Genomic DNA, 25,553 nt, shown 5'->3' with positions numbered 1-25,553 from the left:
TATTATATAACAACAAATACTGAAAACTAGAATAAGTGTTTTGGGGGCTCCCATACAACAAAGGTGATTTTTTTCTCCGTTTTATAAATAATGGAACGGAACACTTCGTGCGCGAGTCCGACACTTGGTAAACGGTAAGTAAACGGTAGATATAAGGGTGCGTCCACATCTGGCGAATGCGCCGCGAATGCGCAGCACGCGAGCCGATCGCGAGCTGTCCGCGAGCTGCGCGCGTGCAGTCACTGCAATAGTTCGGTGCGCCTCTTTAGCGCAACTCACGCAAGGCTCGTATAGAGCGCGCGAGCGGCGCGCGATCTGCTCGCAATCAGTTCTCGCCCTTACAGTTCCGTATATTGGCTCAGTACTATCGAAGATGTCAGACGTCGCGCGCCGCCTGCGCGCCGCTCGCGTGCGGCGCTTAGGTCGCGCGCGAGCTGCGCGCGGGCGGCGCAGAAGCGGCGCACGAACAAAAATGCACGCGCGCAGCTCGCGGACAGCTCGCGATCGGCTCGCGTGCTGCGCATTCGCGGCGCATTCGCCAGATGTGGACGCACCCTAAGGTATGATCTAATCATTCGCGGTTATAATATACCGTAAAGTAATACTTGATGTCTTTGTTTCACTCCGAAAGTTGATACCCGATAAACTTTCTTGCAAAATATAGGTTACTTCTGCCCGCGTCTTCGCCCGCGTAGAGTTCGGTTATATCGCGTTTCCAAGAGAATTCTTCAAAAGTCCGGGATAAAAACTATCCTATATTCTTTCTCACGGTCAACTCTATCTCCGTACTAAATTTTATTAAAATCAGTTCAGTGGTTTAGACGTGAAAGCGTAACAGACAGACAGAGTTACTTGCGCATTTACAAGTAGTATTAGTAGGGATTCGTAGTTGATGCTTTTATTTTCGAAGCATACTTTTGAGGTTGAACCAATAAAAAACTCACAAACTGTCTTTATAATTATTTATTAACATTAATCTTTTTGTAATATCTACAGCTATTCATCCACATATCTACTTCTTACTGCCACCTTCACGAGAAGCTATTGGAAGAGCAAGCCTATCCCCCACCGGCTGACCCCCACCACGTCATCCAGGCTGTGGAGTGGATGGATGATGAAGCCATCGCTATGCTTACACCCAAGTAAGTCTATCATCATCATCATCATCATCATCACAGCTGACCCCCACCACGTCATCCAAGCGGTCGAGTGGATGGACGATGAACCCATCGCTATGCTGACACCCAAGTAAGTCTATCATCATCCATCATCATCATCATCATCACATATGATCCACCGGCTGACCCCCAACACGTCATCCAGGCTATCGAGTAGACGGATGATGAAGCCATCGCTATGCTGACACCCAAGTAAGTCTATCATCATCCATCATCATCATCATCACAGGTGACCCCCACCACGTCATCCAGGCTGTGGAGTGGATGGATGATGAAACTATCGCTATGCTTACACCCAAGTAAGTCTATCATCATCATCATCATCATCATCACAGGTGACCCCCACCACGTCATCCAAGCGGTGGAGTGGATGGATGACGAAGCCATCGCTATGCTCACACCCAAGTAAGTCTATCATCATCCATCATCATCATCACACATGATCCACCAGCTGACCCCCACCACGTCATCCAAGCTGTCAAGTGGATGGATGATGAAGCCATCGCTATGCTCACACCTAAGTAAGTCTATCATCATCCATCATCATCATCATCATCATCATATGTGATCCACCAGCTGACCCCCACCACGTCATCCAAGCAGTCGAGTGGATGAATGATGAAGCCATCGCTATGCTCACGCCGAAGTAAGTCTATCATCATCCATCATCATCATCATCATCACATGTGATCCACTAGCTGACCCCCACCACGTCATCCAAGCAGTCGAGTGGATGAATGATGAAGCCATCGCTATGCTCACTCCCAAGTAAGTCTATCATCATCCATCATCATCATCACATGTGACCCACTTGCTGACCCCCACCACGTCATCCAAGCTGTCGAGTGTCGACATTTACATGCTCTCCAATGCATGGATGAATCAAACACCAACTTCCAGGCTCCGGTCTGCTTTGTGAAAGATTTCAGCGCGACGCGGGTATCGAGCCCAAGACCTCGTACTCAGCAGCGGCTCTTACGACAGCTAGACCAGCGAGGCAGTTAAAAGCAAAAGCCGCCTGTATCATCCTCCGATGATGATGATGCCTGTATAGCCACAACATAGTGGGGTCGGCTTCTAGTCTAACCGTATGCAGCTGAGTACCAGTGTGCCACAAGGAGAGACTGCCTATCTGCCCGATACTTCGGTGAAACTGGTTGTCAGACTTTCTGGCTTCTGACTACGAAGTGACTGCAATTGAGGTTAAAATGACAGCCCGGATCCACCTGGTGCCTTCCGAAACACGGAGGAACTCGTCATGACAATACGGTCAGCCATCTAACGACCAATCGCGTCAAGCATTGCTTAATTTGAAGCAGTATATACATCTAAACAAAGATATAGCTATCTACTACTACGAACTAGAGTTTTAACACGCTTATATTAGTTTCACTTGTATGTAACTATGTATGTAAGTAAATCTTGGAATCTTAATTTGACCCACTTCCTGGTCTTCGATTAGGATGAAATTTTGCACGCGCTCTGAGTTCTGATGACAATACATGACTAGCTAAGAAACGTCATTGCAATTTTTTTAGTTTTTTGGGTTCCATACCCAAAGGTAAAACGGGACCCTATTGTTTTCGCTCCTCTGTCCGTCCATCCGTCCGTCTGTCACCAGGCTGTATCTCATGAACCGTGATAGTTAGAGAGCTGAAATTTTCACAGAAGATGTATTTTTGTTACCGCTATAACAACAAATACTGAAAACTAGAATTAAATAAATATTTTGTTGGGCTCCCATAGAACAAACGTGATTTTTTTTTCCGTTTTATAAATAATGGTACGGAACCCTTCGTGCGCGAGTCAGACTCGCACTTGGCTGGTTTTTAAACTATATATTTTTTTTGAAACAAGTCTTCTAAAGCGCATCCAATTTTCTCTTTAGACACGCCATTCATCGGACATACCTTTACTCTTTATGTCAAGGTTATATATCTCTCAAGCGCGATTGCTGCAGAGTTCATCGACCCACATCTCAAGGTCGAACCGTAGACGTGTTGCTAAAGAATACATTAAAAAAAAATAACTGTCGTATTTTTTTCTACTAATGATGTATTCGAAAGTAAAAGTTATACCGAGATTGTGGTTGGAGATATTTTTAGATTATGTTGCGTAATTTCTTGTGCGTGTTTGGCAAAAAGTATTTAAGCCTTTCAGTTTTAGTAGCCATTTATTTGACATTACATTTTTTCATTTTTTAATGTTTGTAATTAATAAAAAAAGGATTTTAAGAAATTGTTATTGGCAAGTAAAGAAATTTTAAAAAAATACTTACCGAGTAGGTACTTAAAAAAGATGGGTCGCTGAAATAAATAAAGCTTTATAATTCATATCCCTATCCATGTATGTAGGAATATGCCCGTACCCTGTGTGAACAATCTCCGTACCAAATCTCATCTCCCGGTTCCGCAGCTTATTATACTTAGGCATGAGCGTAAAAAACAAATAGACTCAGTTTTATATAATACTAGCGTCTGTCAGCGGTTTCACCCGCATCCCGTAGGAACCACGGCACGAACCCGGATAAAAAGTAGCCTATAGCCTTCCTCGATAAATAGGCTATCCAATACTGAAAGAATTTTTCAAATCGGTCCAGTAGTTCTTGAGATTAGCGCGTTCAAACAAACAAACAAACAAACTCTTCAGCTTTATAATATTAGTATAGCTATAGATTAAAGCTGTTTCATCAGCGTCCTAGTGGAACTTGTACCCAATAGGGTAGTGTCCAGGGTCGAAATAATGAAATAATATTTAGTCCGCTTTTTACATAATCAAAAAATATCGGATACGTATTTTTTCTTTTTTTAATTAAACATGAACAAAAATGACGCTTCAAAAATTAGGAGTGGGGGCCTTTTACGTCACAGAGTCCTGAAAATTGTAGCACTTTGTGACGTCACACTCAACTTTAATACGATCAATCTTAATAAGTTATGATCCAATTTAAAAAAGAAAAAATACGTATCGCTTAATTTTGGACAATCTACAAGACGGACTAATAATTACTTTTTAGGAAACTAGCCTATTGGAATAGTGTTGCCTATGAAACTCTATAGTGTAGCTTCCCAATCTTAAAGAATTTTTCAAATCGGTTTAGAATTTTGAGTTAATCTTTACAAAAATATACACACAAAAAAAAATACAAATCTTTCCTCTTTATAATTAGAGTAGTATATTTAAGGTTTTTCTCCTACATTTGCAGGTTACTAGACAAACTGCCGAACTCGTACGCGTTCACCAAGGCTTTAGGTGAGGCGCTGGTGGTAGAAGCCATGGAACACATACCTGCCATGGTGCTCAGACCTTCCATAGGTAAGCAAATAGTATAAAGGAATAACCTAGCATTTTAAATAGTACGAAACATACATTATAGGTAGACACCTAAGTATTTTTTTGCAAGAGTTACCGCGGCCCTGGTACATACGCGGCCTACGACGGAACACGACGGTTTTTAGTCAGTAAGAGTCTGACACTCCCTCACCGCTGCTAACCCACAGCGGGAGGGGTCATGTGATGACTTTTGACGTCGTTAAAAAAAATATATATTTTTGCAAACGATTAGTGGAGTCCATTTGTAAAGGCTTCCTAATGGCTGGCCTATACTTCGGTAAAAAAATATGCATTACCATTCAGTGTGACAATGCAGCCAGCCTTTTGGGCACGATCCCCGCAAACAGCGATGCAGATGAATTCTTGATACTGATGTGTTTTTTTCCAGTGATTCCGATCTGGCAAGAACCGGTGCCTGGCTGGACTGACAATATTAACGGCCCCACTGGATTGCTCATCGGTAAGTTTGGCTCCAAAATACACTTGTAATATTGTACTAAAATATGCCAAAAATGTGCTTTAGTTACCAGATTAAGCCTCAATGTCGATTAATCAATTATTATTTTCCTGTTGTGGGCGCGTTAGTTAAACCCTACGCTGTATAAACAAAAAACTATTTAAACCGTCCCAGAGACCGTTTTTCAGCACTGAGGAAAACGATGAAAAAAAGTAAAAAGACGTTTAGTCAAGGTAGGCATTTGCAATAGACAGCCCCCAAAAACGCCCTTCAACACTTTTGGTTTTTGGTGGGAAGAAATGGTGGAACAAGCTCCCCAGCAGCGCAATTTTGTCTGTCTGTATGGTGTAAGTTTTGAAGAACCGGTTGTATACAAAAATCTTCAAATGTAGGCACGTAACGATAATTCAATGATAATTTCTCCCTTCAGGTGCGGGCAAAGGCGTGATTCGCTCGATGTACTGCAAAAGCAACAGCTACGCGGACTATTTGCCGGTGGACGTGTTTATAAACGGTATCATGATTGTGGCGTGGAATTATCTGCAGAACGGGTTAGTAAACTGCCTAGCCGCTTCCCTATAGCTTGATGCAGCTGAGTGAAGGTGTTTTGTATGAAAACTGACGGCATATTTGATTTTGTGAATGCAAGAGCTCATTTTAACACAAACTCATTTTGAAACAAGATTAGGATGAAATTTTGCACACGCTCTGAGTTCTGATGAGAATACATGACAACGTCAAGAAACGCGTGTTTTTTTGGAGTAAAATTTTATTGGAGGATAGATAGTTAGTTTTCAATATAAATGAAATAGCAGTATTATAAGAAGTTTAAGGCCCATAGTCACCGACAACATAAACATCAGTTTTATTATTTTTAGTAGATTATAATTTATCAAAGTAACCGTATCGTGTCAGACACAATCACGCAATGATTGGTTGAATGTAATTTTGGCCCCACATTTATATTTTAAATCATATGCTACAATTAGAGGTAAATAACAATATTTTTCTTTTATTCCAGGGACACAAAATGCAATATAATAAACTTCACATCTTCAGCTGAGATCAAGGTGACTTGGTCAGAAATGATTGACGCTGGACGAGAGATTATCATGAACCGAGTTCCGCTCAATGGAGTAGTATGGTAAGTTAATATTATCTGCCGAGCCTTTTCCCAACTATGTTGGGGTCGTCTTCCAGTCTAAAATGCGCCGAGTACCAGTGTTTTACAAGGAGCAACTGCCTATCTGACTTCCTCAATCTAGTTACCTGGGTAATACTATTTCTTGATTAGACTGGTTATCATTTTGGTTTCTGACAACCCATAAAAACTGCTAAAGATGTTCAAATGATAGCCTTGACTTACAGGCCAATTGTTAGCTACTTACATCTATGTATTTACTTTGATCAGCCAGCTGCGCAGGACATATTATAGTGCGCGCACATTTGCTTGGACACAGGTGCACTCACTATTCCTTCACTCTCATAGCGCGATGGGACGACAATCCGACACCACCGGAGATAGATCACAAGCACGACCGACATTTACGTGCTGTCCGATGCACAGATGTATCAGTCACCAACTTCCAGACTCTGGGCTGCTTTGTCAAAGTTTCTTAGCGACTTTAGCCTTACCTGGGAATTGAACTCGAGGCCTCATGTACAGCAGTCGCGATATGTGACTCCTAGACCAATGACACAGTTAATGGTCATCATCATCATCTTCCTGCCCTGTTCCCAAGTCATTTGAGGTCGGCGCAACATGTCTTTTTCTTCCATTCCTCTCTGTCAGACGTCATACTTACATCCACTCCCTTCTGCTTCATGTCATCCTTCAGGCAATCAATCCATCTTTTCCTCGGTCTACCTCTGCCTCTCCATCCTTCCACATGAGAGACAGTCTATGGCAATGCTATATGTGTTCGCTATGTGCAGGTACCCCGGCGGTTCTATGAAGCACTCTCGTTTGTACCACAACATCTGCCTGGTATTGTTCCACTGGGTGCCGGCTGTGCTGGTGGATATCCTGCTCTTCTGCCTCGGGTACAAACCTATGTGAGTATCTGGGAACTGGTGTTGTAGGAACTGTAGGGAGTTTGATTTTAAAAGGATCCAACCATTTTCAGTCAGGCAGGTAGAACGAATAATTATCATTCTATGTGTATAAAATAAAGTCTATTTAGTTACACTTATTGTATCTAAAAAAATGATTGAAGCGATTTGGCTCAGAATTGATGAAGAGTGTGGTGTCCCCATTTTTTCAACCTGAAAAACCTAGATAGGAGACTTTTTATTTTAATCCAGGAACGGGAAGTCTCGGAACGAAAAATGAAAAATTGGGTCATCCTCCGAGCGTTTTCCCAACTATTTTGGGGTCGGCTTCCAGTCTAACCGAATGTAGCTGAGTACCAGTGCTCTACAAGGAGCGCCTGCACTATCTGACCCACTCAACCCAGTTACCCGGGCAACCCAATACCCTTGCTTAGACTGGTGTTAGACTTACTGGCTTCTGACTACCCGTAACGACTGTCAAGGATGTTCAATGACAGTCGCGACCAACAGTTTAACGTGCGATCCGAAACACAGTAATATTTTCGTCAAGTTCATATTATTTTTATCTTATTCTTCTTACAGTTTATGTCGAGTCCAACGGCGTATCAACAAAGGTTTTGAAGTGTTCGAGTACTACACGAACAACCAATGGGACTTCAAGTCTGACATTGCTCAGACTCTACGTCAGAAGCTCAACCCTCGTGAGAGACGGGACTACAAGGTTGATGCTGTCGGTTAGTAGTAGTCTAGTATTTGCAGAAATTATTTTTTTGAAAAAGCAAGAGTTATCTATGTACAAAAGAAAATAGTTTCAAACAGAAAATAGTTTACAAAAGAAAGTAGAGTAATTACTGTCCAGATTTCAAAAAATTATTTCAGTGTGACGGTTCTTTTACTCGGGATAAGTCTTTGACGATTCATAAAAAAATACGATACTTACGTCATGACTAATGGATTTTCACTTTGAATAATATAAAACTTGAAAAAGCATGGGCAATATCCGTCAGAATTTATAAAATTAGTCGCTCGGGTATTTAGAAAGCTTTGCCCACTCCCTTCAAAAATAACGAATCATGAAATAAACTATTCGTAAAAAATCATGATCTGTCTTCATGTGAACAAACCCTTAGATGGTCCATTTTTCAAGGCTACTTAATGCAAATTTTATCCGGCTGCGGGAAGTAGTTCCCTCGAGCTGCGGTTTGAACTGCTAGTACAAAATATCTTATATTTTGTACTGTCACCAGGTCTGGACATCTCGAAGTACTTCGAAGACTGCATCAGAGCGGCGAGAGTCTTCATTCTCAAGGAGTATGATGACACGCTACCAGCTGCCAGGAGGCATATGAGAGTGTAAGTATCCTTATACTTCATCATCATCTCCCGAGCCTATTCCCAACTATGTTGGGGTCGGCCTCCAGTCTAATAGATGCAGCTGAGTACCAGTGTGCCACATGGAGCGACTGCCTATCTGATCTCCTCAACCCAGTCAGTTAAGCAACTATGCGGATATCCATTGGTAAAACTGGTTGTCAGACTTACTGGCTTCTGACTACCCGTAACGACTGCCAAAGATGTTCAAATGACAGCCGGGCCCTACAGTTTAACGTGCCATCCGAAACACAGTCATTGGTGTCCAAGACATACTTTGAAAGTACATACAAACTTAGAAAAGTTGCATTGGTGCTTGCCATCAGGAATCGAACATACACGCATACTTGAGAGGTTGGCTCTTTACCTACTAGGCCACCAAGACTTACTCTCTCAAAGAGTCAGGAGTCCGTGGCAAAATAAACATAGTTAAAAGACCTAGAAACATCGTCTTCTAGAGGCACGTCAAACGTTTTATTTTATCCCTTTCATTGTTTTGATGTTACTTAAATTGTTTTGGATAAAAAAGTTTTTTTTTATGAACAAATGCTTTTTAGGGTTCCGTACCCAAAGGGTAAAACGGGGCCCTATTGTTTTCGCTCCGTCCGTACGTCCGTCTGTCACCAGGCTGTATCTCATGCACCGTGATAGTTAGAGAGTTGAAATTTTCACAGATGATGTATTTCTGTTGCCGCTATAACAACTAATATTGAAAAATAGAATACAATAAATATTTTGGGGAGCTCCCATACAACAAACGTAATTTTTTCGCTCATTTTATAAATAATGGTGCGGAAGCCTTCGTGCGCGAGTCCGACTCGCACTTGGCCGGTTTTTTTTTATTTTGGACTGCGTCTGGGTATGAAAAATAATAATGTTTTTTTCTTTTTTTCTTTCAGAATGTACTGGGTAGATGTAATCGTCCGCTGTCTATTCTGGGGTCTCATCTTATACTGGCTGAGCGGCTTCGTGACTTCACCGTCCACTATCACGGAACACAATGCTACTGTCATCGCTATGGACGCGTAGAGAGAACTGTTTTATATCGAATGTCCAGTATACTGGACGTAGAGGCTCATTTTCATTCGTCATTCCGATTTCCTTCAAAACGTTTTATGTTTTTTTAACGACGTCAAAAATCATCAAACGACCCCGCTGTGGGTTAGCAGCGGTGAGGGAGTGTCAGACTCTTACTGACTAAAAACCGTCGTGTTCCGTCGTAGGCTTTTTATGTACCAGGGCCGCGGTAGCTCGTGTGAACAATCCCGCAGCCGTTCTTAGGTACATACCTACTATTATAAACTATGTCTACCTAATGCGCTTTCACGCTAAAACTACTGAAGCGATTTAAATAAAAGGCATAGGTACAGACAGTCTGGAATCTGAGAAAGGAAATAGACTACATTTTATCAGACTTCGAGAAGTAGTTTAAGTATTTCTTTGCTTGTTTGACCGCATACAGGGAGCAACGACGGCTTTTCGTAACGTTTTTAAATTACTTTAAAAATTGAACATAAAAATTTGTGACCGAGTTAATGATCAATGAAAATGAGTCTTACATTATCAGTTCACAATGTCTGACATAATTTGTCAGACTTTTATCAGACTGCTTCTACTATGTTGTGTAGATAGTTACTTACATAGTTTTTAAGTAGGTGTACTTAGTTTTTATAAAGGTGTTTGAGCTAGCCTAAATTCTTTTTGAGGGTGAAGAAAATTAAATTAAGTTGATATAAACTGTGTTTTATACAGGATATGAAAAAAATATGAATCAAAATCGAACTTACATACCTAATATTCTATTCATTTTTATTTACTCTACAAAGTTCTTAAATGACTGGTTTCTAAACATAATCATATGTAAATACCTATTGCAAAAAAAAATTGGAAATCTGGTGTATAAATTTATTAGTACCTTAAATATCCTTGTATTTGCATTACATTTTTAAAAAACGCCTTTTTCTTTATAGTGTAAAAAGTCATAAGTGCCTACCATTTTTATTTCTTTGTGAAAAAACATATGCCCATCGTATTAATAGAAATTATGTCTAAAGATTAAGGTGTAGGCTTTTACTAAAAATAGCTCAACTATTTGTAGTATAGATATTAGTTTTTTAAAACTGTGTATAAGACTTTTTTGTACCTATTTCGAATAAAATATATTTTTTTCTAAGTCTCTTGTAAAATTGATAACTTTTGTACTGTATATTTTGTAATAAAAGTTACAACATTTTTTCTTGGTTTTATTCTACATATCATTGCTACTTCTTATTACTTTTTCTCTGTTTTATGTAGGGGTCAGATAGGCAGTCGCTTCTTGTGGCACACTGGTACTCAGCTGCATCTGGTTAGACTGGAAGCCGACCCCAACATAGTTGGGAAAAGGCTAGGCAGACTATGAAATATGTGGTTGTAGTTATCAAATGAAAGAAAGATTTTTTCGTGATTTTTCATACTATCATTGGTTTATTTTACAAGTACATTAAAGTTTTTTCTTAGACTAAATATATTTAGATAATTACACAAAGACATAAAAAAAGTTGCACATACATAGATACTTGCGAAGTTTCTATAATAGGTAGATATTTTACATTGAACTTAGAAGATATTATAGATTTAATATAAATAATATATTTTTTATATATTTTGGTAAGTTTGTATGTTTTATTCGCTGGTTTCTTGAATGTTTTTTCACAAAAAAGAAAGAAAGAATTATTCAAGCTTAGAGTACTTACATAAAAAAATTACAATTAATGTGTTCTTATGCAAAGATTTTTCTTATATTTAATTAATTACCTTATTTAATAAAGGGTGTGTAAAAAGGCAATAATTTAATAACGTTTTTTTATTCATATTTCACACAAGTTTCTGCAAATCGACATATTTTCTGTTAAAAAATAATGTGATACAAAAAATTATGTTTAAAAATTTTACCAAAAAATTGGTAAAAATTGGTTTTTGGTAGATGTTCTGAATAAAATCGATAAAATAAGAGTATTTTTTAGTATTACAGGTACATTGATATATCTTAGAACTAAGATTGAAATTGTACTCAGAATACAGGGTGATTTCATTACGTTTATTTAAGAAATAATCACTAGTTGCAAATATTATTCTAATTGTTACCTGTATCAAATGACCAATACTTTTTTATAACCCTTCTTCTTGAAAAGTTGTTTTTTTAAATGAATTTCGTTAATCCATCTTTTCGCGAGAGAATTACATTTGTATGTAAAAATCATTAAGTATTTTAAGTCTGATATACCATGTTTTGGTAGTTAGAAACACCATAAGAATAAATATTTTGGTGTCTTATCCATCGTTCATAAATCTTGCCGATTCAGTCTTGTTTCACTAACTACACTAAGCACTTTGTAAGCACTTTTTACAAAAAAAAAAAAAAAAAACAAAATATTCGAATTGAGAAAATTCTCCTTTTTGGATATCGATTAAATATTGTATCACTTGAGTATTTTTCCTCCTGTTTTTCCTCCTGTATTGATCATTTAACACAGACTTATATAAAATTAACGTATATTAATTAATAGAGTGGTGTTCTACCGCAGACGTCCCGCCAGAAACCTGAATAGATAGTATCCTGTGGCCGCCTGAAACAGCTTGTGAACCCAGTATAATCTGAAAATATTAATAAAATAAAAATTATTGAAAAATATAATATAAAAAAAACGGAAAACAATTTTTTGAAACAACCTGTATATTCTTGTTGTGTCAAAAGTTATTTGATAAAATAGGATATCTAATGATTCTAGTTTTTTACAAAAACTCCAGTATTTTTCGAGTTTGAAACAAACACTCCAGAGATTAGCCTATATGGTATTGGCTATGTGCAAAGCGAGTAGTGGCGGACAGATAACGACCGCAGCGCACAACACGGCAGAAATTGGAAACAAATGCGGATGTTTCAAACCCGGTTTTAATTATTATATTCATTTTACGGTGAAACTATTGAATAAATTGCACTTAAATAATGTTAACAATACTACTTAATCTTTGGTTTTATTTATATTTGCAAAGAAAATTATGTTTACACTGTTATTATTGGACAGCTTCCGCAAATGTTGTAAACGCTACGTGTCGCCACCGTCGCACACATAGCCAATACCTACCTACCTCTTTAGGCTACATTACAGTGAAGTTTATGGGTGAGAGAGAAGAGATCAAAACATCCACATATTGTCGTTTATATGTATTTAATGTAGGTAACATACATGTATTTATGTACTAGCTGTTCCCCACAATTCCTAGGAAACTACCTTCTGCAGCCGGATGAAATGTACCTAGCCTGTGTCCTTTTCCAAGCTATGGACTATTGTTATTTAAATTTTATTGTTATTTGTTATTTAAATTCCCTTCAACCAGACCTTCTTTAACATTTATAATATTAAGTTTAAGTGTTCTGTATGCATTATGTGAACATTTGTTCATGTAAAGATAAATTGTAAAGCCGACACACAAAAACTTACCTCCGTAATTTAGTCCGAGCCACAGGGAGGGATTCAGCCGTATCCTTCAGAATATACCGTCTGATCCCAAACATGTAAGCCCCAATATACGAATCCCACTCAAAGTCAGACCAGTGAGGGAACACGGCTCCGTCCCTGGTAGCTGTCACGTCATCATGGAGAGCCTTCAGCTCGGAGATACCGAACTCCCACTCGTGGTTGGCGAAGTACTCGCCAGTGGCCGCGGCCATTTTGAAACGGCGGGCTAGCTTCATCATGCTGTAACAAAAGGTTTAATGTTAATACCACAGCGTATGGAAGTCATGGTGGCCTAGAGGGTAAAGAACCAACCTCTCAAATATGAGGGCGTGGCTTCGATTCCAGGTCAGGCAAGTACCAATGCAACTTTTCTAAGTTTGTATGTACTTTCTAAGTATATCTTAGACACTAATGACAATGTTTCAGATGGCACGTTAAACTGTAGGTCCCGGTTGTCATTGAACATCCTTGGCAGTCGTTACCGGTAGTCAGCAAGTCTGACACCAGTCAAACCAAGGGGTATTGGGTTGCCCGGGTAACTGGGTTGAGGAGGTCAGATAGGCAGTCGCTTCTTGAAAAGCGCTGGCCGCTGGTGCTCAGCTGCATAGGGTTAGACTGGAAGCCGACCCCTCTAGCACGGTGACTTTCAGCTTACTCGATAAGAAGAAGAAAAAGTATAGAAAGATCTTTCAAACCTGATGGTATACTTACATAGCCTTCCTGCCCTGAGCTCGTAGCAGCATATCGTACAGGAAAGCCGGCAGGAAGTGGCAGGATACCTCCCAGAACGTATTCATGAAGCGAGACTCCGTGAACGAGAAGTTCGGGTACCACATTACGTACCTGGAATAGTTAGGTACAGTTAATTAATACTATATATAAATAGCTTTTGCCCGCGACTTATAAACGAATAGTGACTTCCGGCAGATTTTTGATTTGACCAATAGATAACGCTATATGTCCGGAACAATTTTTTTTTGTAATAAAAACGATCCTATGTCTTTTCTCATGTTCCAAACTATGTCTCTACTAAATTTCACACAAATCACGGTTCAATAGTTAGGCGTAAAGAAAAGACAGACAGACAGTTACTTTCACATTTATAATATTAAATTAGGATTAGGATAGTCACTCTGGCATCGCACGGGTATCTATTGTCAATTAGCTTCCGCCGAAATAAATGCTTCCCGTAGATGGATGGTGACAGAAACTATCCTGTCTTTCCCCCGGGTTTAAGCCACCTCCCCCCCCCGCCTAAGTTTCAGCTAAACATATGTAAAGATCATTATTATTGCCCCACTTGCGGGCTGCGGGCTCTTCTCAAACAGAGATGGTATGAGCGTTAATCACCATGTGTCCCCAAGAATTTGCAAAATTGCTATCTATTCAATATATTTTCAAGCTTTTTTCGCCTGTTTGAAAGCGTTGAAAAGAACAATGTCAGGTTTCGGCCCACCCAATCAACTTTCAAAACTGAATTCTCACGTACACAAAGTTCTTTACTAAGATTTATCGTACGTGGGCAACCCTTTAAAGCATTTATAGTTATCTGTTTATAGATTGGATACCATAGAAATAACTGTATCGTTGGTCTAGCTGTCGCAAGCGCGGCTGCTGAGTGCGACGTCTCGGCTTCGATTCCCGGGACGGGCCGAAATCACTTTGTGGGTTTTAGAAATTTTCTTTTGCACATGCCTTGCGCAGTTGGCTAATCTCCTTACATGAGAATAGCTGAGGTAGCCGATAAATCGGTTAGGAGGATATCATCATAGAAATATATACTAAGACTTCAACTTTACTTACTTGGTGGGATTCTCGATAGCCCATTTGACACATAGCTTGGTGAACTGCCCCCATTGTATCGGATTAATGGACCCTGAAGTCACGTTGTATACTGGGCAGCGACCGGGCCTGGAATTTACATGGAAATACCATTTTAATTAAACTGAGGAATTCGTGGCTATTGGCCATAAGGTTAAGCAATGCTTGAGGTATTGGCTAAATTGGTAGGAACGGTCGTCATTTGAACATCTTTGGCAGTCGATACGGGTAGCTACTTAAATGATAGAAAGTATGACAACCAGTTTTACAAAGGACTATCGGGTTGTACGTGGTAACTGGGTTGAGGAGGTCAGATAGGCAATCGCTCGAGTCATCTCGCGACAGCCGGCGCCCGTGGTGTCTACCTGGTCCAGCGCGGTTGCTGGGATGAGAGGTGCGAACTCTCTGTCGTTCCACCGTCTCATGACTGCTTTGCAGAAGGAGGATATGTATTTTTCCTTACTTTTTTACATGTGTCAATTATTAAAGTTTGGAGTCTTACCTCTTGACACCCTGTCTCCAAGCAGCCACGATGCAGCTGTTGACGACCAGGTCAACTGGGACCAGGTCTACCACATACTGCTCGCGGGAGTACCCTGAGCGGTAGGTGCCGCGGGATATCTCCATTATCAGACCTGGGAGATTCAGAGTAAGGGGGTTAGGGCACGAATCGTTTTAGTGTCACTTGTACGGTAGACTGCACATCAGTGGTAACTGTCATGCACCTTAACTCAATAGTAATAAGTACGATTTTCCTACAAAACTGTTACCACTGACCTGAAGTTAACTGTACTAGTACCTAAGTGAATAAATGCCTAATTGAATTGGAGTTTTCTCACACTGAAAAATGTAAAGCTTTAAAGTTTATTGACATTATAAACGTACGTTTTTCTTGAAACAGTTTGGTTTCAAAGTTGAAAGTGAAATTTTTTATTATAGTTAAGAAAATTGACGAATATGTTGTTGGTGAACTTTCTAAAAGGTTTTAATTAGTGTAGTTGTAGTACCGTAGATCGGGCTTATGTAGAGATAGGCTTAAAATGTAGAATATCTGCGGGATTGTTCGAAAGAGTTACCGCGGCCCTGGCACACGAAAGGCCTACGACGGAACACGACGGTTTTTAGTCAGTAAGAGTCTGATACTCCCTCACCGCTGCTAACCCACAGCGGGAGGGGTCATTTGATGATTTTTGATATCGTTAAAAAAAAGGTATGTAAATATCCAGGTATTTGAGAGGATCCAACATTACTTTCAAACTGAACTGACAACCAACCATCGGCTAATCGTCTCATATTATCAGCATTTTACTTGAACGTGCTAACGCTTAGGTATACGAGATGCCTTTACAATACTCTGAACTTATTTCTCACCTGTGACTCCATACACGTTATCGATCCATCCTGGGTAAGGTTCTTGTAGCGCGGCAGTCACTGAAAACAAAAGAAAATCTTAGTAAGTACAGTTGTCGCCAAACTTTTTGTCGTCACGAGTCACTGCACAGAAACCAAATATATAAGGTCTACACGGTGCATGTAGCTGGAGCAAGTTAACATGCGCAAGTGATAAGAGCACGCAGGTGAGTATTTTGCTTTGGTACATACGCGAGTCGCTGGACCCGCGCGTTTTTAAAATGCATGTAACCTGCGCACGTGCCTCAACATGCGCAAGCTACTTGCGCCGTGTAGATGCACCCAAACATACGCATCTATTAATTAATCTAAAGGGATGGTAATTTCAAGTTTAAAGTCTAGATTAATTTATCTGTAGATGTTTTTCTCTTCCTTTAGGTACCTATTAGGTAATAATGAGCTGCGGGATTGTTCGCGCGAGTTACCGCGGCGCTGCTACATAAAAGGGCTTAAGAAGGAACATGGTGGGGTTTAGTCAGTAAGAGTCTGACACTCCCTCACGCTGCACCCTCAGCGGGAGGGGTCATTTCATGATTTCCCAACAAAAAAAAGGGAACTCATTGATGTCCAGATACTCTTTTAGAATAGAACCTATTCCTATATCTACTTGAAAAGTTTCATTGGCAATTGTTGACGACCTCGATGGCGCAATGCTCACCATGCCGGACTGCCGAACATGAGGTCCCGGATCGGTTGACATTTGTGTGATGAGCATGCTTGTTGGCCGTGGTCTGGGTGTTACAATATGTATGTATATTATGTAGCTATAAGAATTTGATCAGTTGTGTTAGCTCCTATAACGCAAGTTAATTAATAACTTAGCATGGGGCTAACCAACCGTGTGTGAAAAGGTGTCCCGACGTTATTTGTCTCTCCTGGAATCGAACCCGCACGCTGATAATTGAGGATCAGGTATTTTAAATACCTAATCCACCACAGATCTAGTAGACAGGATAAACCGGTAGAATGAGGAACTAAAGTTCAAGTAAGTGGGTCAAACCATAAATGTCTTATTAGATAATACTATTGCAAGGGAACTTTACTGGTACCTAGATAATACTTAGAAAGTGGATGAACATCTCTGTGAAGACTGCATTCTTGGTAGGTACGGAAAATTGCGAGAAATGGTAGGTACCTAAGTACATACCATACCATACTAATAGACTGTTTGTGAAAATATTACTTTTTTAAAGGGTGTCTAAGTCTATGGAGTTTCTTGTCGGCTCTTCTCCGTGAGACCAACTTTTTGGAACCGTGCAAATAGTGTGACGTTTCATAGGAGCCCGCAAAGGCCTATTTGATTTTGATTTTATACCTACTTAAAAATTAGGTCAAAGTCAAAATATGTAGGTAAGTTCTTTCTTTACAAGCACACTGCCGACTAAAAAGTTGGCCGACAGTTGATCCGATGCAAAAAAATATTTTACGAAAATATTGATTCCAATCTTTGTAATATGCGTGCTACCATTCATCTTCATACTGATTTATGAGCCCAACAAACTATCGGCCGACTAAAAGTTTGCAGTGTGCAGGTACTCTAAGGCCATATACACATAGGTACATATATAACCAGTTGATGGATAGCCATCTCAATATAATAAGCGTTGGACATTAGTATAGATAATCGAATTTAAATAAAATTCATGATATGCAGAACACATCGCTAGATTATTTGTCCCTCGATATGGACAAACCTTATTAGCTGTGTCCTTCAAAATATGTTATAGAACAATTATCTTAAGAACAGTATTATAGTTTTTTGATTCGACTGGGGAACAATTTTACCGATTTGAGAAATTATTTCATTGTTAGATAAACCCTGTACAATATATTTTAATATAAACTAAATCTTTTCTATTTACACAAAAAAACCGGCCAAGTACGAGTCGGACTCCCGCACGAAGGGTTCCGTACCAAAGCAAAAATGAGCAAAACAATCAGGTTTGTTGTATGGGAGCCCCACAAAATATTTATTCTATTCTAGTTTTCAGTATTTAACTCTCTAACTATTACGGTTCATGAGAGACAGCCTGGTGACAGACGGACGGACGGACGGACAGAGGAGCGAAAACAATAGGGTCCCGTTTTACCCTTTGGGTACGGAACCCTAAAAGAAAAATTAAAACTAATAGGCCCTTGTATTGAAAAGGGCTACATAGTACTTTTAGTCTGGGTGTGTGGAGTAGTTCCCTAAATGCGGATGACACTGGTCGCGGCTAGTAGCTACTTAGTTATTAAATTATTGTTAAAAATAAAATACCTATCTACTTTGGTTTTTCCCAACTACGTTAGGGCTAGCTTCCAGTCTCAACTCAATGCCGCTGAGTTCAAGTATTTTGATGAAGTCTCTTATATAATTATGAGAATTTAATAGATTGGTACGTAGGTAAGACGAACCTACGCACATACACACTAACATACAATACATTCATTATATATTTATTCACAATCCGTCGTATGTTTCGATCCTAAATGGGAAGAAACAAAGCGAAGTAGTGATTTATTAATTAATTGTAAGTACAATGACATGATGAAGACTGCTAACGATGTTCAAATGACAGCCGGGACCCACTAATTTAACGTGCCTTCCGAAATATGGAGAAACTTGTCATTATAAAATGGTCACCCATCCATGAACGGACCACGGTATGAAAACCTTATTATTGATCGACCAGTGGGACTGTTACTTAGCTACGCACTCCTCCTAACCTTCTTCCTATGATCATGTGCCTAGCCTTTTCCCAAATATGTTAGGGTCGGCTTCCAGTCTAATCGGATACAGCTGATTGCAGTGTTTTACAAGGAGCGACTGCCCTATCTGACCTCCTCAACCCAGTTACCCGAGCAATTAAATACCCCTTGGTTAGACTGGTGTCAGACTTACTGGCTTATGACTACCCGTAACGACTGCCAAAGATGTATAAATGACAGCTGGGACCCACCATTTAACGTGCCTTCCGAAACACGGGGGAACTCGTCATGACAAGATGGTCACCCATCCACGAACTGACCGCATAACCTTAAAATCAATCGACAATTGTGGCTGTAACTTATCCACGAGCTCTTCTTTCTAATTTTAAAAGTTCAAACCATCATCATCATCCTCCGAGCCTTTTTTTTCCCAACCATGTTGGGGTCGGCTTCCAGTCTAACCGGATTCAGCTGAGTACCAGTGCTTTACAAGAAGCGACTGCCTATCTAACCTCCTCAACCCAGTTACCTGGGTTTAAAAGTTCAAACCAATTTCAGGCAATTTTTCTATCGTTCAAATACTAGAGGGAATTATATCGATTTTCCTTAAATAAGTAATATTCAAGTTTCCAACGACTGGATCGATTTTCTATGAGTATTTTATGAATGCCATGAGAATTTCACGGTGTGGGGCGCCTTGCTTGAATGTCGTCCCATAGTTATTATATGGCTACGTGACGTGAGTGCCAGCTAAGGTATCATTATTTCATTAAAATTAATAATTACCTGTCTATTGACAGTTTAATAGGTCACGATAAAAAAGTAATTGATGTGTAACGAGTGTCCTTTTTAAAATAGGGAATTTGATGATATTTTATGTATAAGTAACAAAAAATAGAATTAAAGTCTTGATAGCTAGTTATAAATAAAGTTGTGTATGCTTGAAAAAAAAATACATGCACTTTTAACTTTTAACAAAGAATAATATGCAGAAGGAAATATCTTTACTATAAATCTGAAACAGTTGTTGTTGGCTTGAAACACTAATCTCAGGAAGTACTGGACCGAATTATATAAAAAAGTTTGTGATAGATAGCCCATTTATCATGGCTACTTTTATCTAAGCGGGTGGAATCATTCCTACAACTACTAGTTCAGGATATTGAATTGTATGTTCCATAGTATTGCTCATTTTTTTGCCTTGTGCAATCTTCTATAAACCACTCAAAAACTCGATTTCTCTCATAAGCTAATCATTGAAAGCTAAAATTTGCTTGCTAGGGTCAGAAACACAATTTTCGGTCAAAGGCGCAGAGGCAGGTGAAAACTGCGGTGGTTCAGTGTCGTAAACGAAGACATGGAAATCTGCGGACTCGAAGAGGAAGATGTCCAGGATAGAGCGAAGTGGAAGAAGAAGATACGGAAAGCGGACCCCGTCTCGGGACGGGATAAACGCTAAGAAGAAGAAGAAGTCAGAAACACAATTTTCTTTCATAAAAGCTAAGAACTTACCGATAGAAGGTCTAACGATGCAGACGGGCAGGTTGGTGTGACTGTAGACGATGGACTCGGCCAGCGCTTTCGTCAGGGTGTAGGGGTTTGGATGTTCACCCTGCAAAGACATACATATAAACTACTCTTCTTCTATTTAAAATGGGAGAAGAATGCAGTATATTTCGCAATTTTCTGGGGAGTTTGTTCCACCACTTCTTCTGCCCAGCAGAAACACATAAGAAGTGGTGAAGGGTGGGCGTTTTGGAGGCTCTCTTTTGTAAATGTTGACTTTAAAAAATACAGCTTCAAGATTTTATAAGGCATGACAAGATGGCTCAGAAAAATGCAAAAAAACAGTGTCTGTTGCATGTAGTTCCACTAGTTAAGAGTTGACCTAGCATGCTCTCCAGCTATGTAGAACTTAAACCTTCCTTGTGAATCTCTCTTCGTCTGTATGAAAAATACATAAAGACCTGTGCAGTATTTTCGGTTTAAAACGAACAGACAAACACCCTGACAGAAGCAGGTGGTCTTCCTTTTACAATTCGAAATAATAGTCATATAGTCATGATCCTTTTTTGGTGTGAATATTCAAGTCGAAGCTATCCCTTTATTCTCATCATCATCATCACAAACCTGCAACGTCTCCGCAATGACTTCCACAGTCTCAGCCGGCAGCATCCTGGTGCACCTCACGATGCTGTCAGGGTCGTAAGGTGGGGGGTAGACTCGCTCCTCGATGCTAGGGCGCGGCGCGTTACTGTAGGCTGTCGACACGTGCACTAGAGCCTGGTGGGGTGAAGATGGTATGATGAACTGGAGGTTGGGGCTTTAAAGGTCACCCATAACGGTACCTATTGATCAGCTCTGAGTACCTACTGACGGGATGACTCAGTACGCCATGTATATTGCACAGATGTTTTTATACCTAGAGTTTGGCAATGATTGGCCTCAGAAAATTAATAACCGGTCTAGTACGAGTTGGACTAACGCATGAAAGGTTTCGTCTAGTTTCATCTAATAAATGGGAATAAAAATCACAATTGTTGTATTGGAGCTCCACAAAATAATTATTGTATTTTCAGTATTTGTCCTTATACCAGCAATAATAACACAACATCTGTGAAAATTTCAATTGTCTAACTAACACTGTCCGTGAGATACAGCCTGGTGACAAGTAGACGATGAAGTCTTAGCAATTTCTCTCTTTGATTACGGGACTTTATAACACTGCTTGCCCTATTCCAAATTTTATTTGAAATACGCGCAATATTATTCCGCTTCCATTCCTCCCTGTCACTTGTCACACTGACTCACTCCCTTCTTATTCATGTCATCTTTCAGTCAATCGATCCATCTTTTCTCAGATCTTCCTCTTCCTCTCCATCCATCTACATTCATACTTAGCACACACTTTATAAAACTATTCATCGAAAACGATTCAACATACCTTCAACTTATGCATATCCTCAGCCAATTTCAGAAGCGAGGCAGTTCCCTGAACATTCAGCGTGGTGGCTGCATGTAGCGGCTCCGTGAACCTCACGGTCGCAGCCGAATGGAACAGGGTCGTGACCTTTCCCAGGAGTTCCCTCTGCTCCGGAGACACGCCCAGGTTAGGAGCTGATACGTCACCAGTTATCGGGTAGAGTTTCCCGAGGCGTTCCGGCCAACGAGCTCTGATGTGGTCGAAGACCTGTGGAGTAAATGGATCTTGAGGGTTTGTGATGGGAGATGTAGATTTTAATGTTGGGGTGATAGTTTTTTTGAAGTTGGGGATTAAGACTAAACAGTCGGCCGACAGTAGACCTGATGGTTGTCAATTTTTTTTGTAAAGAAAATCTTGATTCCAATCAAAGTTTTCAGTCGGTCTGATACCGGCTAAATACCTGATCTTTGTAATAAGCGCACTACCATTCATCTTCATACTGATATATGAGACCTAACAAACTATCGGCCGACTAAAAGTCTGCTGGGTAATCTTAAAATTCACACATGCTTGTTAAAAATAAGCTTTTAATGCCCGTTTTCACCAACAATCTCTTAATCTAAGTGCCACTTAGAATAAGGGCTCTCCAAATTTTGACATAAATAACTATGTATAAGGGACACCTAAACTTTGGTGAAAACGAAATTCTTATTAAGTGTTCCGTAAATGCTCTTAGGGGATCCCTAAATTTAGGTATTTGTAGGTGAAAATGGGCATAAGTATCCTAAATTACGTAAGCACTCAATCAGCACAAATATTATTTTCCGAACAGCAGATGGCCGATGGGGTCGAAAAGTGAGCAGTGGAGACCACGGACTAGCAAGCGCAGCGTAGGACGTCCACCAACAAGGTGGACAGACGACCTTATAAAGGTCGCCGGAAGACGCTGGATGCAGGTCGCCTCCAACAGGTATCTGTGGAGATCTAAGGGGGAGGCCTATGTTCAGCAGTGGACGTCCTATGCCTGAGATGATGATGATGATAAACAGCATTATTTCCCTGCTTTCTGCATACGTACCTTCAACAAAACTGGTGACTATCAAACGTACCTGGTTCTTAAGAAGTTCCTTATACCTTTGGTCTACTGTCAAACCCCTTTTAGGTCTCATCAGAACGTATATCGTCTTGATACCAGGACAACTCCTCAGGAGTTTCTCCAGGAGAGCCTTGCCAACGAAACCAGTACCTCCGGTGACCATGATCACGGAATCTTCATAGAAATCCGCTATGGCTTCCGAGGACTTGTCCGGTTGCTCAAGGTTTATGTGGTCACCCTCGTAATTGAGGTTGAGGGTGTTCAAATCATTGCCGTTCAGCATTTCTATATGTTTTCTGAAAAAGAAGAGTTTTTAGTATTAGGCTGTGGGATTGTTCGCGCGAGTTACCGCGGTGCTGGTACATAAAGGCCTTAAGAAGGAACATGATGGGTTTAGTCAGTAAGAGTCTGACACTCCCTCACGCTGCACACACAGCGGGAGGGGTCATTTGATGGTTCGATTTCAGGTCAGGCAGGTACCAATGTAAATATTATGTTATTTTTACTTTCTAGGGCTAAAAATTAGTTATTTTACTTACTGATAATCGTCCATTTTATCCGTTGTCATTATTTTTGGGTCCATCTTGAACCGAAGTCGCTTCCAAAATATTATTAGCTGTAACAAAAATGGTGTTTAAACCGAGTTCAAAAGAAGAAAGTTCTCAGTTTGACCGTATGTATGTTTGTTCTCGATTGCCTTCCCGAGCTTGGGATGCTACCACTCTTTCTGAGTAACAAAGGCTATATTTTAACAGGCTAAGGGAAGTATTATCTAAGGGATAGGAGTGAAACCGCAGGAAACAATTAGACACATGTAAACATAGCTAAAAGTCATTAAATGTAGATTACTAAAAGTTAATTTCACGCTTTCGTTTGTCGATAAACAAGCTTTATTGTCATTGATTTAAAACTACTGATAGGTAATAATCTATAATTTTATACTAATACTAGCTGACCCACGGGAACAGACAGACATGTGTTGCTGGGGAGTTTGTTGCGCCACTTCTTCTTCCCAGCAATAACACATAGGAAGTGGTGAAGGGTGGGCGTTTTAGGGGCTGTCTTTTGTAAATTTTGACGCTCAAAAAGTGCTGTTTTGCAGCCAAGTCCGATACGATTTGAAAAATTCTTTCACAGTTGGAAAGCTACGCTCTTCCCGAGTAACATAGGCTATACTTTATCCCGGTGCGGGCAGTAGTTCCCACGGGACATGGGTGAAACCGCGAGTAAGAACATATATTTAGGTATTTCATTTTATATTGTATGGTGATTATGACATAAACACAGATTTCTATCTTGACGCAGTTAAGTTATGTAAAAAGTTAAATATTTAACAATTCATTGCTTAACTTGAATGAGGTTTATGGAACTTATTAACATATAGCTTATCGTATGGGTTTGCCTGAGTTATTGCGATTTTTAATAAATAAATTATATCCCACTAATATTCTATTATAATATTATAGATGTGAAAGTTTGTGAGAAAGTATGGATGTATGTTTGTTATTATTTCACGCAAAAACGGCTGGACCGATTTGGTTGAAATTTGGTGTGTAGATAGGTGATACCGTTCCGTAGATACTAGTTAATTCACGCCAATAAACTATGTACTATGTTACCCTGGAAGAGTGTAGCTTCTCAAAAGTGATATAATTTTTCAGTAGTTTCGATATATTTAGGGTACATACCATTTTTTTTTAATAATATTAATAACTATAGATATAAATATATTCTTGTTTTCCGGGATTACTATAGTAGGTCACGGTAGGTATTGCAGAAGTATATGCAACGCCAAGTGAGACAAGTATAGTTGCGAAAGCTGACCCGAGATTATTGCAATCAAGTGTAAACAGTCTAGGTACAGTGTAGTGCCGAAAATACGGGGCAGTTTATATTTTTTTTTATACAAATTAAATAGTTATTGTACGCGCTAATTATATTTAATGTTGGTAATAAACGTTGACCAATACGTGCATAAGAAACGATTGAATATTATTGTTCCAAGTAAATTTCCATATTTTTTTTAATTATAAAATAAAAAAAATATTAAAATAAATATAATTTAGTTGGCGGACAAATTGCTTCTTGTCCAATTAAGTCGGAAAAATAGGTCACTTCACTGTCCCTAATTATTAATTGTTTTAGAAACTTACAGTATTTCAGATATTTTTTTTTTATGAATTTATTTAAATTAATGTTAAATTAAATGTACCTATGTTTATGTTAATATAATCAATATATCTACACAAAAAAAAAAACTATTTAACTAACACAAAAAAAAACACATATTCACAATAAAAAAAAAAACAAAAAAACAGTTTACATACCCAAATAGATCGAAGCGTCGCGACGTTCGGGTTCAAAGGGCTCAAAAAAATTTTTTTTTTCAAGTTTTTTTTTTTAACTATATCATTTTTTTGTTATTGTTTAACGCACGTACAACTGCCACGAGCCGCGACTCGGCTTTCACTGGCGAACTACTCACGTAATACTTGCTGTAACGTGGGTGAAACATACGGCTCGGTTTTGTGGGCGGCAACGTTGGAAATTGACGGTTTTGTGTTCAATATTCTGTTAGGTACTTTTATGAGCACAAAGTGTTTGCTCTAAAAATATGAGCTTCTTTATTATTCTGTATTTTTTGGCCCAGGAGCACAATGTGTCTAAGTAAAAAAAAATTGTGTTTCTTTATTATTTTGTATCGTTTTGGCCTAGGTTT

General features: G+C 39.5%; 2 protein-coding genes across 2 annotated transcripts in view; one reads left to right on the top strand and one right to left on the bottom strand.

Annotated features, from left to right (window-relative positions):
• Positions 1-10,624, top strand: part of LOC124643788 (fatty acyl-CoA reductase 1) — a 29,726-nt gene extending 19,102 nt beyond the window's left edge. The window contains exons 6-14 of the mRNA XM_047182883.1: positions 997-1,142; positions 4,384-4,493; positions 4,900-4,971; positions 5,399-5,519; positions 5,990-6,112; positions 6,904-7,023; positions 7,603-7,754; positions 8,268-8,373; positions 9,291-10,624. Coding sequence (XP_047038839.1) covers positions 997-1,142; positions 4,384-4,493; positions 4,900-4,971; positions 5,399-5,519; positions 5,990-6,112; positions 6,904-7,023; positions 7,603-7,754; positions 8,268-8,373; positions 9,291-9,420 — 1,080 coding nt within the window. The 3' untranslated portion in view covers positions 9,421-10,624. The remainder of the gene's footprint in view (positions 1-996; positions 1,143-4,383; positions 4,494-4,899; positions 4,972-5,398; positions 5,520-5,989; positions 6,113-6,903; positions 7,024-7,602; positions 7,755-8,267; positions 8,374-9,290) is intronic.
• Positions 10,625-11,221: 597 nt separating this feature from the next.
• LOC124643787 (putative fatty acyl-CoA reductase CG5065) lies at positions 11,222-25,320 on the bottom strand. Its single transcript, XM_047182882.1, has 12 exons — positions 25,162-25,320; positions 23,374-23,450; positions 22,848-23,130; positions 21,760-22,005; positions 20,946-21,098; positions 20,328-20,427; positions 16,086-16,145; positions 15,217-15,349; positions 14,697-14,804; positions 13,605-13,736; positions 12,876-13,133; positions 11,222-12,027 (listed from the first exon to the last, which is right to left on the bottom strand). The coding sequence occupies exons 2-12, from the start codon at positions 23,415-23,417 to the stop codon at positions 11,949-11,951; spliced, it is 1,596 nt and encodes a 531-aa protein (XP_047038838.1). The 5' UTR covers positions 23,418-23,450; positions 25,162-25,320; the 3' UTR covers positions 11,222-11,948.
• Positions 25,321-25,553: the final 233 nt, after the last annotated feature.

This window comes from Helicoverpa zea, chromosome 28 (genome assembly GCF_022581195.2).
Source record: "Helicoverpa zea isolate HzStark_Cry1AcR chromosome 28, ilHelZeax1.1, whole genome shotgun sequence".
NCBI lineage: Eukaryota > Metazoa > Arthropoda > Insecta > Lepidoptera > Noctuidae > Helicoverpa > Helicoverpa zea.
This window is presented reverse-complemented; position numbering and strand designations above follow the sequence as displayed.